This window comes from Engraulis encrasicolus, chromosome 3, assembly GCF_034702125.1.
Source record: "Engraulis encrasicolus isolate BLACKSEA-1 chromosome 3, IST_EnEncr_1.0, whole genome shotgun sequence".
In the NCBI taxonomy this organism is placed as follows: domain Eukaryota; kingdom Metazoa; phylum Chordata; class Actinopteri; order Clupeiformes; family Engraulidae; genus Engraulis; species Engraulis encrasicolus.
Genome location: NC_085859.1, coordinates 38,648,366 through 38,666,004, shown reverse-complemented (window position 1 = coordinate 38,666,004; position 17,639 = coordinate 38,648,366). Strand labels below are relative to the sequence as shown.

The following is a 17,639-nucleotide window of genomic DNA, read 5'->3' as shown; positions in this document are numbered from 1 at the left end:
AAGCACTGCGGTTATTCGGCACAGCAGCTGAGGGTGTTTTGCACCGAGTGAACGATGAGGGAGTGAGAATGGGCCTTGAGGATGCTACTAATTCCACAGACCTTGCTTTTAACCAAACTTGAAGAACTAGAGAGACGATGAACAATTAAATATTTCAAAATGTATGACTCTTAAGTATGATTTTTAGTGTTTAGTCGATGTCATACGCATCTTGCTGGTATTGACTGGAATAGTCACATAAAATGTTGAGCATTTAGTACAGAACCCTTCTTGGGCAAAAGAGCAAGTGGAGTGCACCTGGTTGGCCATTCTCAGTCTCTTTAGTTGCTCACAGACTCCTGCATGATCATTACCCCTTCAAATATGCTCAGACAGTGACCCATCCACATCCTCTCCATCCGTTACACGTCTCTTTTTTATTTCACACTAATCACCAGTTTTTTTTTTCTTGACCCAGCAGAGGTATGGGATAAGACCCCAGCTGCAAGGCTTTTTCAGGGCCCAGTGTCCCTTCCCCTCACTCCCTTCCTCCCTTTTAGTTGGTCACTGCTAATGTCCTCTTTTCTGTTTTCAGTGCAGGTGTTTTTTTTGTTTTGTTTTTTTGTTTCCCTGAAATCCTCCAGAGAGGATTCAAGGATGCATTGCGGGTCCATGCTTCATTATTATTATTATTATTATTATTATTATTCTGGTGTCTCACACCAACTCAACCTTACCGTCATGGCTGGATTAAGATGGCCTGGGGCCCTTAGGCTACAGGTTGCTATGGGCCCCCCTAGAAGGCAAATTTCGTGGCAAATATACTACATAGACAGTGTCATGATTACGAGCTAGGAAGTAAGGTTTGTCTACAAACTGTACTTAACATGACGGATGAATTTTCAATATTGCATCTTGTCACAATTCTGCAATTTTCCACTTTTGTCCAATCAGGGGGTCCCCCTAGGCTGCAGCCATATCTAGCCTGTGTGTTAATCCAGCCCTGCCTACTGACCCCTTGCACTGCCGTATCCTCCCACCCCCATCACCACCCCCACCACCACACCAGAGACCTGTTCAACTACACAGCCTCAGGCCCGGCCTCAGACTAACCGACCTAAGCAAACAAAAACATTACATCCCAAGTACATAAATCGTAAGGCCCAGGTATGCAAACATTTGGCATCCCAAATGCACACATTTTAGATCCTGAGTACACAACGTTAACTGTCTGTTAACTGTTCATCTTTAAATTCGCAGTCTGAGCCATTTTCCTAAAAGGGCTCACTCCGTTAACTGTATTTGCTTCCCACACAGACAAGCCCATATGGTTTACCTTTTTGTTTTTAACACAAGTCACAGGTTTTCCCATTCTTAATTTGCACACCATCAATTGCGCCTCAATGGCACACAAGGATGTGAAGTGAAGATGTCTGAACAGTCATTTCCAATAATAAAATGCAAAAGTAAAAAATGGTGGATACACTGTTTTGCAACGAAACACTTCAAGTATTTTTTAAGGCATTTGGTTCAGACTCTGTGTAGTTGAGCAGGCAGTTAAGAGCACTGTGCACCTTTAACTGACAAACTCTGTTTGTTTCAGGCTTCTGTTTGTGTTGAAGACTGTTGCATTTTCTTTCGGTTGCTTTCAGCCCGACCCAACCTGACCCTACCCTACCCCAGGCACTCTCTCTTTAAGGGGTTGGTTACAGCCTGGCAAGACTCACCTTTTTTAACCCACTTTGGTTATGCATGTCCTAGTTGCACCGGTCACACTTTTGACTAACCAAGACACAGTTGATGCTTTCTTTTTTTGTTCTATTTTGTTGCTCCCTAATCGATATGTGGGATGTTATTTAACTTAATGTGTGTTTGTCTGTCTTTGTGTGTCTGTGTCTTTCTATCTATACCCTCATTGTGTGTCTCTGCTTTTCCCTTTTGTCTGTCTTTGTGTGTCTGTCTATACCCTCATTGTGTGTGTGTGTCTGCTTTTCCCTTTCGTGTATTGTTTTTGCTTTTTTTCTGTGTCTGTCTTCTCTGTGCATCTGACTTGGCGTGTTTTGCATCGCTTTAATCCCTTTGTATTTGTGATTTGTGTGTGTCCGCATTTGTCTGTCTGTGTCTGCATCTGTGTCTGTCTCCGCATCTGTCTTTGCGTGTCCTTTGTCTCTGTGTTTGTCCTTCTCTGTGCCATCGTGCCTGTGTGTGTGCGTGTGTGTGTGTTCCTCCCTCTTGCTGTGTGTGTGTGTGTGCGTGTGCGTGTGCGTGCGCGTGCGCGCGCATGCGTGTGTCTTTGTCCCTGTCCGTGTCGTTGTCTCTGTGTGTCCCTGTCCGTGTCCTCGTCTGTGTGTGTCCCTGTCCGTTCTCCGTTTCCTCCCCACTGAAGGTGGAGACGTGGTGAAGATCGCCCAGCTGGCGTCCCTGGCGGGTGCAGGTGGCGCCGGCGGTGCGGCAGGCGCCCAGAACCGAGTAGCCCAACCCGAGACGCCGGTCACCCTCCAGTTCCAGGGCAACAAGTTCACCCTCTCGCCCAGCCAGCTGCGCCAGCTCACCACCGGCCAGCCGCTGCAGCTGCAGGGCACCCTGGGTAAATGGACAACATTTAACTCATTATCTTCTGATTCCAGTCATAATATGTGCTGGGCTACAAATATACTGGAGCTAAATTTAGATGATTCATTCAGAAGTATCAATATATTTGTTCCGAGGCAAGTCTACACCCCCTTCTAAATCATTTGGTGTTTGGTACGAAAAATTATACAAAAATATCAGAAACAACATATGTGAAGCCGGTGGCACAATTCAAAGGAGATTGAAATATCTTTTTAATACCGCCATTGGATTACATGCTAAAAAATTCCGCTAGAAACGCTGTGAGGTCCCATGAAATAGGAGGGTGTGACGTCACTTTCAAGCTCTACAAGTATCTTCTATCGTCCCCTGTGTCCAGGTAACATCCTGCAGATCGTGTCGGCTCCTGGTCAGCAGCTGCTGCCGCGGCAGGGTTCCATGGTGATGCAGACGGTGCCCCAGCAGCAGCAGCAGGCGGTGGCCCCCGTGCCCAACGCCGCCACCCCCGGCACCCCTCCACCCACCTCCACCACACCAGCAGCCACCGCTGCAGCAACACCACCCACCACACCACAGACAGGTGAGGCCAGAGCAGAGCCATGTGGAATTCAGAGGTGCATTTCTCGAAAGCGTAGTTGTTGGCAGGTAGCAACTTGGTCGCTATGCAATTTCCCATCGGCAACTACCGAACAAAGTAGCTACCGTAGTTAGCAACTACGCTTTCGAGAAATGCACCCCAGAGTTGTGACAACCACGGTAGAGGAAGTGGGTTGGTGACATGAATCACTTATGGCTCTTTTCCACTGCCGGTTTTCTGGAAGGCCTACAGCTCGACACAGCGTGACTCGGCCGCCACTGTTTCTCTTTACGATTGAGCTGTGTCGTGCCTGTTAGAAAAGCAAAAAAGTGGCGGCCGAGTCGAGCTGTAGGCCTACCCGAAAACTGGCAATGGAAAAGAGGCAATAAATTCAAATAGTTCTATGCGGCGGCTTTCTTTTCACTAAAGACTAACTCAGAACCACTACATAACAAGCAGAGATGACATGAAAATTAATTACATTTACCTTAACTGCACTTTGTGTGTTTGGCTGTCTTTCTGTGTTTCTGATGTGGCCAACTTTGTCCCTGCAGATGCTGCACCCAATGGCAAAACCCCCACCCCCTCCACACAGGCCATGTCGCAGGTAATGCACAGTTTCAATTACTGCTTGGTGGTGACTTTGTGGTCACTTTTTTTGCTTGTTGTATATTCCTTTGCCTTTTTTGTTGTATATTCCTTTGCTTTTATATTTTTTACTGTGTGTAATTGGGTGTTGTGTTTTGTTGTGTATAGGGCCTAAGAAAATTAAAAGTTTGGTTCCGGTTGGTTGTCAGCTTTGGTCATGGGTCGGTCGGAATTTTTTTTTTTTTTTTCAATTTTTATTTATTTTTATTTTTTTAATGTCCGACACCCCCAAACCCCCACATGCGCCAGATTTCGTCATACACGTTGTCGGAACAATGCCAAGGTGGAGTGAGGCCTGCTAAAGCTACAATGAAATAGCCTACAATAAGCATTAATGAGCCAATTATACTGACCGTCACCGAAATGAGGATATGATGCGTAATAGCCTACCGTTTCTGGCAAAACATGTCCAGCTGTCAGTTGACTGACACTGCTATTTTAACTCCTGTAGGCCTATGCATATGTCCCGTTTACTTTTTTGATTCCTTTCCACCATCCGTTGTGACCATATTTTCATTGGGATGAAGGTTCTGGCTTGCAAACATTCTATTTACTCACTTTTTTGTTTAACGCGAGGATGTAGACACCTGAGGCGATATGAATGTTTTAATGGCGGGTGATTGAGGGGCAACATCGTCATTGTCATTAAATCATCATTGTAGGAAACTGTAGTAGTCCTAGGTCTTCATCGAACAGTCGTAATTGTGGCGACATCATCGTTCATTTCTATTTCATTATTTGGAGGAGGTGCGGAGAGTCAGACAGTGACAGGCGCCCTGCTCCTGTGCAATGGTGGAGGGACAAGCAGAGAGAGAGAGAGCGAGAAAATTACGGGCGCAGGCCAACGGACTTCTTGGTTAGCCAAGCCTTGTGGTAAATGAAAGAATGAAGGAAAACTTGGGCAAAGCATTTCCCTTCTCTCATATTAACTTATTTTACAAGGTATTGATACAGTGCTACTTTAGTATTGTTATAACGAGTTATGCATCTCGTCGAACATGCAGCGCGACTGAATGGAAGCCCTTTTCTAACACGAGGAGACAATATCAATACATTCGAAAATCGTGGATACTCATAATGTTGTCTGTGTGTTGCATTTCGAGGCGGGTGGTCAGGCTGTGTCAGTGTCGGGTGAGGTAAGGCTACTGACTTATTATTTGACAGGCATTTCGCCAGGTTCCCAAACTATCCTACATCGTAGGCTATTAGTCTGCAAGAACTATGAGGCAAGTTGTTTAAAACTTACGAGCTACAACGACAACCAATTAGCATGTTGTAGCATAATAATTAGCCTACAACGTGACCGAGTAGGTGCGCAACTCTGCAGTGACATTTGGGGTTTTCTAATATCAAGCCGGCGGCCCTTATGGCGCGCGCGTGTGTGTTGCTCCTATGTGGATAGTCATGCGATGCGAATTCAGTAACTTGCAGGCAGGTAGAAAGTGAGAGATGGCGAGTTATGGGAATGAATAAACGTGTTGTGTCTTGTCTATATGAACACCCGTCCACACAACATCGATATATTTTTTGAGGATTCCAAAAACTCCCCAAAAATGTTTTGGGTCGCACAAAAAATGATAGGGTCGGTCGGCAACCGGAACCAAAACAATATTTTTTCTAGGCCCAGTGTATTTTTTTATGTGTGTGTGGATGAGAACATTCTACTTGTACAGGTGCGTGTGCGTGCGTGCGTGTGTGCGTGCAATGACCTGGTTTTACTTGCATGATTAGGAGTTGGTGTTGGCATCATGGTTGAATTGGGCCGATAACACCAGGTCATTTGATAATAATATGTAACACTGGAATATGAGTAATGAATCCAAGAGGTCCCATCAGTGGCATTGCTAAAACGTGTGTGCGTGTGTGTGTGTGTGTGTGTAGGAGTCTCGAGAGGAGCCCGTGTCCCCCATGTCCCCCGAGCGCCTGGCCCGCCTGCTGAGTGCCAACGAGCGTCGCTGCTCCCGCGCCGTCCTCTACGGCCGAGACCTGCTCAACGCCTGCTCACTCTCACACACCGCCGCGCGCCCCACACACACCTCCCGCACACACCACGCCTATGCCGCCACTCACCGCTGGAGATGGGTGGGCAGCACGGGGTGCCAGAGGGCGCAGGAGACCCCTGTGGGTACGGTGGCCCCCCTGCGGGCTGCACTGTTGTCCCACGCAGAGAGGGAGGAGGCTGGACAGGATGTGGCCAATAGGTATGGTGGAGGTTTGCGATGGAGACTTCGACTAGCTAACTAACTCGTATCCCTTTTTCTCTCTCTCTCTCTTTCTCTTTCTCGCTCTCTCTTTCTCTCTCTCTCTCTTGCGCCCCCTCCCCCTCATACTCACACTCTCTCTCTCTCTCTCTCTCTCTCTCTCTCTCTCTCTCTCTCTCTCTCTCTCGAACACATTTTTTCTTTTCCTGTATCTCCAGTTTGTGTTTCTGCCTTGCGTGTCTCTGTCTGTGCCTGCTTGTCTGTCTTGTGTGTTGTCATTTCCCCATCTAACACCGGGGTGTGCTGCCTGTCCAGCAGCAGTCCTGGCTCTTTCACGGGGACAAAGTAACGAGCACTCTTTCCTCCCTGGAGGAACCCTATTCCTCTTCAGGGCCCCAGAGAGGCCGACAGTGATTCTCTCGCATGCAATTCAATTTGTTCTTGCTGTTTTCATGAATGTTTTTTTTTTCTTCTGAATTCCTGACAAATTTTCTGACCTGAAAACACATGCACTGTATAAAACTACTGTCAATCAAATACTGTTCGATTGTGCCATGTGGCATCAACACAAAGTCCTCTGTCTTATCCTGCTTTTCTGTCCTCTTTTATTTTTACAAATATGAATGTTTTAAACACTCTTAATTGTTTAGTGGTATAACAACCTCATTTATTTACCTAATGTTAAACTGAGATGGATCAGAGCTTAGGCAAAGAGTCATGAACAAAAACTCTCTCCCCCTCCCTCTGCCTCTGCATCCCAGGTTCACCTGTGTGGTCCCTCCCGCCGTGGCCCCTCCCCCACAGATGTATGCATCCAATCCGCCGGCCCCGTACAGCCTGGAGCATAAGGCCCATGCGCTGCGTCTGCAGGTGGCGGGCGCCGCCCACTCCTCAGACCTCCGCAGGGCCACGGCTCCCCCGCTCCTCTGCCTGCCCGACCGCCGCGCCCTGGAGCTGGACTCAGGTATGGCCATCAGCTCAAGCTACCAACTCTGCATTCCAATTGGTTACTCGCCTCGCTCGAAGTTAAAAATACCTTTTCAACTCTAAATCGGCCCACATCGCATCGCTTATACACTCTTCTCCTACTCACCTCCTTGCCTCACTGGAACAAATAGACATTCTATTGACTTAACTCGCTGAGCAAGTAACTAGTAGCACAGTGGGTTTACATACAGTGTTCAATCTCGCCCTCCAACCCGTGCCTGCAGTTCACCTAGAGAGCGCTGTCGAGACAGCAGAGCCCATAAGGCTGGCGCTAATAACTGACAATTGTGCTCGCTGTCGGCTGAAACTTGACAATATGAGGAACCAATGTGGATGTAAATGAAATGTACAATAACCTGAGAGTTATGTCCTTCTGATTTCTTACAGCATTGGCATTTATGAGGCAGGCTCCGCTAGCATCTTGCTAACAAAATTGCTTTACGGCCGTCGTGATCACAGCAATGCAGCCGGCCGACCAATCCAAACACAGTGTGTGAAGCCACTCGTGACGTCATATTGACAATAAAGACGTATTTTACAAAGATCCAGAGAGTTTAAACATTCAAACTAAGTGCTGTTTGAAAGGATAATTCATCCTGCCTTTGGGAAAAATAAAATGAAACTACAATACCAATTATCTCCCAAAGCAATGGCAGCATCTGTGGATAAGCTCCATGGACCCCATTCATTCTAACAGCCTCTGCGCTCCTCTGCGCTGTCTGGATGGCGCCACTTAGTGGACAGTACCACCCGGAAAAAGTTGCGAGATTCCTCTCTCGTACTACCCATAAACACTCTCTGCTAGTAGTGATGTGTGTGAACGAGGCTTTACACTTAAATTTTATTCAAGGTCCCTGTTACATTAGAGGTGCATTCAACTGTGGCGTAACAGTTAAGGAGATGGACATAAGATCAGAGAGATGCCGGTTTGAATCCCACCCTTCTGCTCCCTACCTCACTCCATGGCTTAAGTGCCCTTGAGCAAGGCACTTAACCCCACTGTACCTTAGGATTAGGCTAGGGCAGGGGTAGGCAATTATTTTGGTCTAAGGGCCACATTCGGTGTAGAATATTGACTGAAGGGCCGGATGTCGCAGGCAACTTGCCCTTGTCAACCATAAGAAATGGTGCACACTGACATATTTTGTCAGCTTTGCCACTCCTGGACATTATATGAATTATATTTAGGTGTAGCTTATGTAGTTGGTTAATCGTAAGTTTGCAAGACCCCTGTTTTGGGTAGCCATTATAAGAATGTTGAGTGACCGTATGAATGTGGATTTAAAATGTGTCTTTCTTGTAAAGGCTCAGGGGGCCACATGAAATCACTCAACAGGCTGCATGTGGCCCCGCAAGAGTTTGACCACGTTTGGGTGAGGGTGTACTGTAGTTGAAGTTTGTGTGTATGCCTGTATGTGTGTAGGTAAGCTGGAGGCTCTGTCCATCCTGCTGCATAAGCTGCGTGCGGAGAAGCGTCGCGTGCTGATCTTCACCCAGATGCTGCGCATGCTGGACCTGCTGGAGGCCTTCCTGGACCACCGCCACCTCACATACACACGCGTGGACGAGAGACTCACTACAGAGGAGAGACAGGTACGCGCGCGCGCGCACACACACACACACACACACACACACACACACACACACACACACACACACCTCACATACACACTCGTGGACGAGAGACTCACTACAGAGGAGAGACAGGTACACACACACACACACACACACACACACACACACACACACACACACACACACACACACACTTCACATACACACACTCGTGGACGAGAGACTCACTACAGAGGAGAGACAGGTACACACACACACACACACGCACACACACACGCACACACACACACACACACACACACACACACACACACACACACACACACACACACACGTGTGGACAAGAGACTCATGACAGAGGAGAGACAGGTACACACACACACACACTTCACATACACACACTTGTGGACGAGAGACTCACTACAGAGGAGAGACGGGTATGCACATTGACCCAGTCGGCAACACTGGACCCGCCCATGAAATTGCTTGTTTTCCCTCATGGTTGCCCACCCGCTGTATGTAGTGGCTAATTAATATGCCTAATGACTGGCAGTGATTGTCACCGCAAGACCCCGGGTTGAGCATTCGGAGGGGAAAACAATGCAGTGTCATGGGCGGGCCAGAGGAGCCGACTGGGTCAATACCGAAGAGCCCAGTAATGGATTGAAGCATGCTCTGATTGCACGTGGCCATCTCTTCTTCCACATCTTTTGTGTCTGTCTTTGCCTGCTTGTCCTTCTTGTATGTGTCATTTCCCCATCTAACACCAGGGTGTGCTGCCTGTCCAGCAGCAGTCCTGGCTCTTTCACGGGGACAAAGTAACGAGCACTCTTTCCTCCCTGGAGGAACCCTATTCCTCTTCAGGGCCCCAGAGAGGCCGACAGTGATTCTCTTGCATGCATTTCAATTTGTGCTGTGCTGTGTTCTATTTTTACTGCTGGGCTTGTCCTTGCCTTCCATGAGCTATAAAACCATTACTACACAATGTCTTCTTATGCTGTCTGTTGTTTACCTCTCTCTCGCATGAAGTATTCAGAAATGTGATTGTTAATGATTTGAAAATGTGTTCTTGTGCTTGCAGAAATAGCAGTGACATGATTGTTGTGCTTTTTCTCTTCTGTGTAATAATAATGATAAAGAAATAACAATACTGTAGAAACCTGGGGGGTATACGAGGGACATGGGTAAATGCTAAGTTTGAGTTAACCTACAGGAAGTGGTAAACCTGTTAATAAATATACCTGCATCCTTGTAGAGGTCAATGGTCGTGGTTGCATCGAAAACGTTGAGTTCTATTGAACCACCCTGTCCCCTTATAGGTTACGAGAATGAGCACTTCAGACTCTTCTATTCGATGATTATACTAGGGCCCACAATGTTGTGCTACGCCCCTGCTGATCAGACATTCGCTCTACTTCCCACCCACCAGGAGCAGGTGCGGGCCTTCAACCGTAACCGGCAGGTGTTCTGCACCATCCTGACCAACCGCTGCTGCTCGTCCATGGGGCCCGTGTTGGACGCGGACACCGTGGTGTTCTACGACACCGACCTCAACCCCAGCATGGACGCGCGCACCCAGGAGTGGTGCGACCGCATCGGACGCTCCAAGGACATCCACATCTACAGGTCAGAGACTCCCATTCACTGTAATACATGCATTCTCTGGTTCTCAACCTTTTTTGAACAAACGCCCCCTTGACCTCATCATAAGCCTCACAACGCCCCCTTGACTTCATCATAAGCCTGCCAACGTTTGCCTGGTTACCACTAGACCTAATCACAAGTGAGATTTGTCTTTGAGATCAGAACGATTGTGTAGAACTAAGTAAAAGGCAGTATGGGATTTCCCAGGCTATGTCAATGCCCCCCTTAGTATTAAAAAAATGTAATTGAACTAATGCCCTCAATTACAGCTAAGCATCGCCCCCTCTCAACCATTTCCTTCTCAATGCTATACACAGCTATCTCCGCTGAGCACATACATATAGCTCATATTTCAAATCATTCGGTTGTGGTGGTAAATAGTACATTTTCCACTTGGAGCAGGCGTCACTATTAATTATTTAAACTCTGAGGGTGCTAGCCCAAATGTTCAATTCAATGTTCAAATGTTCAATTCCAATAAAAACACTGTTCTGCAAGGTGCGGCCTACTTCTTGAAACCTGGTGGTAAATAAGTAGTCCTCATGAGTAGGTCTTGTGTCCCCCTGCAGGCTGGAGAGTGGTAACTCTATAGAGGAGAAGCTGCTGAAGAACGGCACCAAGGACCTGATCCGGGAGGTGGCGGCCCAGGGCACCGACTACACTCTGGCCTTCCTCACACAGGTAAACTCTGTCCCATCTGCCATCACAGCAGCATGAACAACCTACCACAATAACCCGGTATGGTGCCCCTGGCTGTGAATATAATGTATATAGTATGGTTTATTGTGCAAGTATGTCCTTAGGTCGTCTGTGTGTGACCTAATTACAGCATTTACTGTGGGCTATTGCATTGCATCATTCAAACTCAACATTCCCTAACGGTAGGGCACTGGGTTACTGCGCTGACGACCGGGTTCGATTCCATTTGCCAATCCATCCCCTTCCCCTTTGTCTCTCTCTCTCCCCACTCATTTCCTATCTCCTATACTGTCCTGTCAAAAAATAAAGGCATAAAAGCAAAAAATAACTAAAATAATAATACATTTTATTCCCCTCTTTTCATTCAGCGCACCATCCAGGACCTGTTTGAGGTGGAGGCGGGCTCCGGGGAGAAAGTGGAGGAGTTTGTGGTGCTCCCCCAGGAGCCCTCCCCGTCGGAGGCCATCTCCCCCCGGGTGGCGCGCCCCTACATCCAGGCCCTCAGCAGCATCAGCCTGGAGCCTCCACTCACGGACGAGGAGGATGAGGAGGAGGGCGGCGGAGGAGATAGGGAGCTAGAGGAGGAGGAGGAGGTGGAGGAGAAGGAGGTGGCCAAAGGGAAGAGGGAGGAGAAGAAGGAAGATGTGGGGGAGGAACGGACGGGAGAGGTGGAGGTGAAGGAGGAGGCCCTGCAACTGGAGGAGCTGGCTGCCGTCGTGGAGCAGGTGAGCTCAAGATCACATCATTTAGTGGTGTGCACTGTAACTGCCCTTCCGAATCGGGACGTAACATTTTGACTCAAATTCATTTAGTCCGATTTTACGATGCATTGTGATGCATTTAATTCCTAGTGAAATCAAGGCAAATGTTTCATCAGTCATGAGACAATACAAGCAGTCAGATACTGAACACCATTTTATTGGCTAGTGTATGTATCACTACTGCTCCATTTTGCTCCGGAAATGCCCACGTAAAGAATTGAAACTTGAAAGAATATGTGCATCGATTATGGCATTTGCCGAATCGATACTGAATTGTCCGTGCCCTGCATTGCGAAGCATTGCCGAATCGTTTTTTGTTGACTTCACTAAAGATCACTGTTATATACTACACAACCATGTTGGAGGCATTTGTGAAGTAAATACAGTGTGTAATTGTACATTATTGTCTATCAGCATAAGCACTTAAGCTATTGTGTATTGGCTATGTTTCAAAAAGAAAACAACTAGGTTAGTGTTCTTCAAGTGATGCCTAACATTCTCTTGCTTGGAACTTGGAACTTTTTCTGGAACTAGTAGTATTGCTTAGACATCAGCCTAGTGGTGTTGTGGATTTTTTGGTTGCTTTCTGACACGCCTTTCGTGTTTAGAATGAAATACGATCCAATGATATTTATTGAGCAAATGTAGAAATGTAATGAAACATTGCTTTAATTTTCATAGCTACTTAACACAGTAAGGAAGGCCCATACTGATTTTTTCAAGTCGGGTCTGCATCGACACTGACTTTTCGAATTCAAAAGGACTTCTAAATTAGACAGCATATCGAATATTTGAAAGTGGAGACCCATCACTAGCTGTAAGTCATGGTCCTGTGGTCTTGTTCTCTCCCCCAGCTGACGCCCATAGAGAAGTACGCCCTGCACTACCTGGAGTTCCTGCACCTCAGGGAGGACGACAAGATGGCCAAGGTGAGTCTCTTACCCCAAAATGCCCTTGTCCCTTACTATTTGCTCACTTCACACATGGTTTACCCACATGTTCAATAACCATACAATGGTTATTAAAATGCATCAATAGATTAAGTTTTGGATATCTGTGTGTGTGTGTGTGTGTGTGTGTGTGTGCCTGTGCGTGTGCCTGTGCGTGTGCGTGTGTGTGTGTGTGTGTGTGTGTGTGTGTGTGTGTGTGTAGGAGCGTCTAGAGAGTGCAAAGCAGGGCTGGGAGCTGCAGCTGCAGCAGAGGCTGAAGGTGGAGCAAGAGGAGCAGCTGGTGATGGAGGAGGAAGACGACCTCTTCACCTACACCAGGGAGGACGCATACAACATGGTACACACACACATACACCACTTACACCATGTAGGATGCATACAACATGGTACACACACACACACACATTCACCACTTACACCATGTAGGATGCATACAACATGGTACACACACACACACACCACCTGCACCAGGGACGACGCATACAACATGGTACACACACACACACACCACATACACCAGGGATGACGCATACAACATGGTACACACACTACAACACACACACCACCTACACCAGGGAGGACGCATACAACATGGTACACACACACACACACACACTACAACACACACACATACACCACTTACACCATGGAGGACGCATACAACATGGTACACACACACACACACACACACACACGCTACAACACTTACACCATGGAGGACGCATACAACATGGTACACACACACACACTACACGATAACGCTACATACAACATGGTATACTACACACTATGTTATAATACTTAAACCAGGGAGGACGCATACAACATTGTACACACACACACACACACACACACACACACGCACGCTTGACTTTTGAGAAAGTGAGGGAAAATGATGAAACAAAACACAATGAAGAGCGAGAGGGGAGAAATGAGACCCAGAATGACTTCCATCCTCATGCTGTACAGCCCTCATGGTCTGATCATCTGTCTGTCTGTCTTCTCTCCACCAGGAGTATGTGTTTGAGCACCAAGATGGCCAGACTGAAATCATGCCGGTAAGTCAGCACACTACCTGCCTGAATATGAAGAGCTTAGTGGAAAAATATAAATTTTGGTTTATTATTTATTAATATTCATGAAAACATCAAATTTGTCAATAGGCTGCACAATGAGCAGCATAGTTGCAATACCTACTCCGGCCACAATCTTGCACAGTGCACCTTTTTAAATTTGATCATGTGCACATTCATAGCAATGCTTTTCATCTCTGGTTTCCATGCAGCTGTGGACGCCGCCCACCCCGCCGCAAGATGACAATGACATCTACATCGACTCGGTCATGTGTCTGATGTACGACACCGCTCCCATGCCGGAGGCCAAGCTGCCGCCCATCTACGTACGCAAGGAGCACAAGAGACTCAAGATGGACCCCAGTGGTCAGTTGGAAACCCTCCCTCCACTCCCTCCCTCCTTTGAACTTATAGTCCTTTTTCATGCAGTCTTTGCCTAGCAGAGCATATAGCCCTGGGATTTACTAACCAATAGAGTTGTCAAGAATACGGTTAAAAAAAATCCTGTCATAGGCTCAAGATGGACCCGAGCGGTCAGTTGGAAACGATCCCTCCTTCCACCCCTCTCTTTGAACTTAAAGTCCCTTTTTCATGCATGTCTTTGTTATGGGTGGGATATCCCAGGGGTGTATCCTGCTAAACAGGGGTGCATTTCTCTCATCCATCGTTGCTAGCTACGTGCAGCACTCATTTACTGTCCTGTACCATCTTTGACTGTCCTATCTCAATGGAGACTAATAAGCCCAACAAATTTAGAAATATTAAGAATGGAGTTGGGTTTTTTCCTGACTTTGTTGTGTTTATCCCGCGGAGCAGGAGGCCGCAAGATCAAGAAGAAGGGGCACGGGGAGGCGGTGATCCCTCCTCGCTCGCTGTTCGACAAGGCCAGCCTGCTGAAGGTGCGGCGGGACAGCAAGGAGCAGAAGAAGAACTTCTCCCTGAAGCAGCAGGCTCCCTTCCCCAAGCCGCTGCCCGCCCTGGTCAAGCCGGCCGCCGAGGTGGGACAGGACAACCCCGAGTGGCTCATCAGCGAGGACTGGGCACTGCTGCAGGTAACTCGATGCAGACACGCTAATAATATAGTAATGCTAACCACGAATAAACTTCATTTTCAGAGCGCAATTCATATAATGTGCTGCTCAATGTGATTCAGCAAGGATTTACCTGCAGGAAACGTAGGCACTAAAGCCTGGCTCAAACTACACGACTATCACGCCGATTCTCGGCTGAAAACCCCCCTTACGACAATCGCTGGAACGTTACCCCCCAGGACCATCGCAAGCGATTGTCGGGAAAGATTTCCTCATCGTGAGCGACGTCCCAAAATAGAACTTTGGCAGCTCAAAGAGTTGGCAATCGCAAATCGTAGAAATCAAACACTGTTAGAACGTCGGGCATTTTCGAACGAAATAGAACGTCGGGCATTTTCTCGGTGACTGCGAGCAGCGACAAGATTGACAGTTGCGATTCTCTTCTAGTGTGCGGTGCACCCCGACACCAAAATCGGACACACAATCGCTAGTCGTGTAGTTTGAGCCAGGGTTAAGGTGCCAATATGCAGATATTTTTATACGCAGATTTTTTTTTTATTCGTTTACGTGTAATCATGACGTGGATAAAAAGATAAAAACTCCATTGTGACAGGTGTGTTTTAGCCCCTGAAATGGGATGTTTTTTAAACCAGGGATTTGCTGCCCCTGAACCTGAATAATCATGTTGGTGTCGAATTGGCCCTTTATTGGGAGGAATTTGGAAAAACTGGCCCTCTGGGACTTTAAATTGAGTACCCCTGCTGTAGGAGCTACCCCTGAACCTGAATAATGATATACAAGCATCAGGTCATTTTTGTGTACTAGTAATGTAATGTAGTGTAGTGTAATGTAGTTTCTAATCTAATCTTTCCTCGTGTCCTTCCTTCACTTCCTGTTCCTGTAGGCTGTGAAGCAGCTGTTGGAGCTGAACCTGTATAATAAGAATAGGAGTGTAGTGTCTAATCTCTCCTTGTCTTGTGTCCTTGCTTATCTGCGTGTAGGCTGTGAAGCAGCTGTTGGAGCTGCCCCTGAACCTGACCATTGTGTCCCCGGCCCACACGCCCAACTGGGACCTGGTGAGCGACGTGGTCAACTCCTGCAGCCGCATCTACCGCTCGCCCAAGCAGTGCCGCAGTCGCTACGAAAACGTCATCATACCCCGCGAAGAGGGCAAGGTAAGAGTTACTCACAAGTGCGCATACACACACATGCACACAATACAGGGCTTTTGACTCATGCATACACGTTTAAAACAGTGCTACAGTCGCTACGAAAACGTCATCATACCCCGCGAGGAGGGCAAGGTAAGGGTTAATCACAAGCGTGCGCACGTGCAGTACACACACACGCATGCACACACTCAATACAGTGCTCTAGACTCCATAAAAAAAGTCATCATACTCCGCGAAGAGGGCAAGGTAAGGGTTAATCACACGTGCACATGTGCTTAAAACAGGGCCGCAGACAATACTAGAACAACATCATACCGTGCAAAGCGGACGAGTTATATATTAATCACATGCGCATGTATCACGCACACAGACACACACACACACACACACACACAAAGGCGAACACAGTCAGGGCTTTGCAGTAGTTGCATGTTTATCCCTCTTTCTCCAGTAGAATATTTCATGCAGTTGGATGGAAAGGAGAAACTGGAGAAATCCATTCACCATGACGTTTTCCTCTGTCCTTTCAGTTGATGTACGAGGCTAACCCCAAGAAGAAAACCAAGAGCATTTACAAGGTATGAAGACCGTTCGTTTGGCTGTCTGGTTGTGGGGATTTGTTGGCCAGTTTCTCAGGGCTAAAACTCTGATGTTTGAAAACATTTGTGTAACATTCAATTTCTGAAATTATGAATTTTAACCAGTGAGTAACGGTGAAATAATGTCTTGGACTGGTGTGTGTGTGTGTGCAGACCAAGAATAGTCGTCCGTTGCGCACGCACCAGATCTACACTCAGGACGACAACTCCACCCACATGCAGCTGTACAGCAGCCGCTTCGAACTCATGAAGATCATCGCCAGCAAGAGGAGCCCCCCCATCAAACCTCTGTAAGACTAATCGCACTGCTTTAGCTTTGTGCCCTACCTGTGGAAAGACTAATGGCCATAGTAGCCCTCCACTATTAACCCATATTTCAGGGTTTTTTAATTAAAAATGTGGGTATGTTAGGGCTGAATGAACACATTCTAATCCACAACGAGGGTCCTATCTTTTAAATGCAACTTATTCCATGTTTGTATGTGCTTCAGATGCTGAGATATTTAGGATTTAATAGGCAGAGGGCACCCAAAAAGGGCTTAGGCTAAAATGGGTTAAGCCACTGGAAGACTCCTTAGCCACTGCCACTCCTGCTCCTGCCTACTGTTTCTAGTAACTAGTAGTGACTTGTGTGAAGAATGTAACTTAAAGGGACAGTTTGGTCAATTTCAACATGCAGTTGTAATGCTCACACTACCCTGGACTTGTCAGTGCCTGAGATTTTTTCTTCTTCTTCTTCAGCCGTTTCCGAGATCCTGGTCATTGTAATGGGGGCAGCTCTTTGTTTACATTTCAAAAAAACATTTTTATTTATTCCCAAAAACATCCAAAAGGTTATAAAACATCAGCAGACAACTAGCAAACAGCAGTACCTTTTGGGAAAATATTTGGAGATGGCCTATGTTTCATTTTTTAAAAATGTAAACAAACGCTGCCCCCATTAGAATTGCTCATATCTCGGAAAGGGCTGAGCCGAAAAATGTGGCATCACCAGGTACTGACAAGTCAAGGGTAGCGTGAGCAATACAACTGCATGTTGAAATTGACCAAACTGTCCCTTTAATGCATGACATGTAGCGTCCTTTATGGCTGACGGCCATATGAACATGCGCACACACACGCACGCACGCACACACACGCGCGCGCACACACCCACGCACTATGATCCTTGC

At 47.1% G+C, this 17,639-nt stretch overlaps 1 protein-coding gene and 2 non-coding genes across 8 annotated transcripts in view; all 3 read left to right on the top strand.

Annotated features, from left to right (window-relative positions):
* The window catches only part of ep400 (E1A binding protein p400), a 64,432-nt gene that overhangs the window by 23,812 nt on the left and 22,981 nt on the right, over positions 1–17,639 (top strand). For all 6 annotated transcript variants that reach the window (XM_063195370.1, XM_063195372.1, XM_063195368.1 and 3 more), the window contains 17 exons: positions 2,366–2,566; positions 2,930–3,130; positions 3,682–3,734; positions 5,657–5,976; positions 6,738–6,940; positions 8,387–8,556; positions 9,968–10,164; positions 10,752–10,863; positions 11,250–11,606; positions 12,497–12,571; positions 12,795–12,929; positions 13,606–13,650; positions 13,878–14,031; positions 14,482–14,717; positions 15,698–15,871; positions 16,399–16,446; positions 16,621–16,757. In XM_063195370.1, the coding sequence (XP_063051440.1) occupies positions 2,366–2,566; positions 2,930–3,130; positions 3,682–3,734; positions 5,657–5,976; positions 6,738–6,940; positions 8,387–8,556; positions 9,968–10,164; positions 10,752–10,863; positions 11,250–11,606; positions 12,497–12,571; positions 12,795–12,929; positions 13,606–13,650; positions 13,878–14,031; positions 14,482–14,717; positions 15,698–15,871; positions 16,399–16,446; positions 16,621–16,757 (2,818 nt within the window). The remainder of the gene's footprint in view (positions 1–2,365; positions 2,567–2,929; positions 3,131–3,681; positions 3,735–5,656; positions 5,977–6,737; positions 6,941–8,386; positions 8,557–9,967; positions 10,165–10,751; positions 10,864–11,249; positions 11,607–12,496; positions 12,572–12,794; positions 12,930–13,605; positions 13,651–13,877; positions 14,032–14,481; positions 14,718–15,697; positions 15,872–16,398; positions 16,447–16,620; positions 16,758–17,639) is intronic.
* LOC134446564 (small nucleolar RNA SNORA49) lies at positions 6,255–6,388 on the top strand. Its single transcript, XR_010034430.1, has one exon. It is a non-coding gene; the product is annotated as a small nucleolar RNA SNORA49 (small nucleolar RNA).
* LOC134446560 (small nucleolar RNA SNORA49) lies at positions 9,290–9,423 on the top strand. Its single transcript, XR_010034427.1, has one exon. It is a non-coding gene; the product is annotated as a small nucleolar RNA SNORA49 (small nucleolar RNA).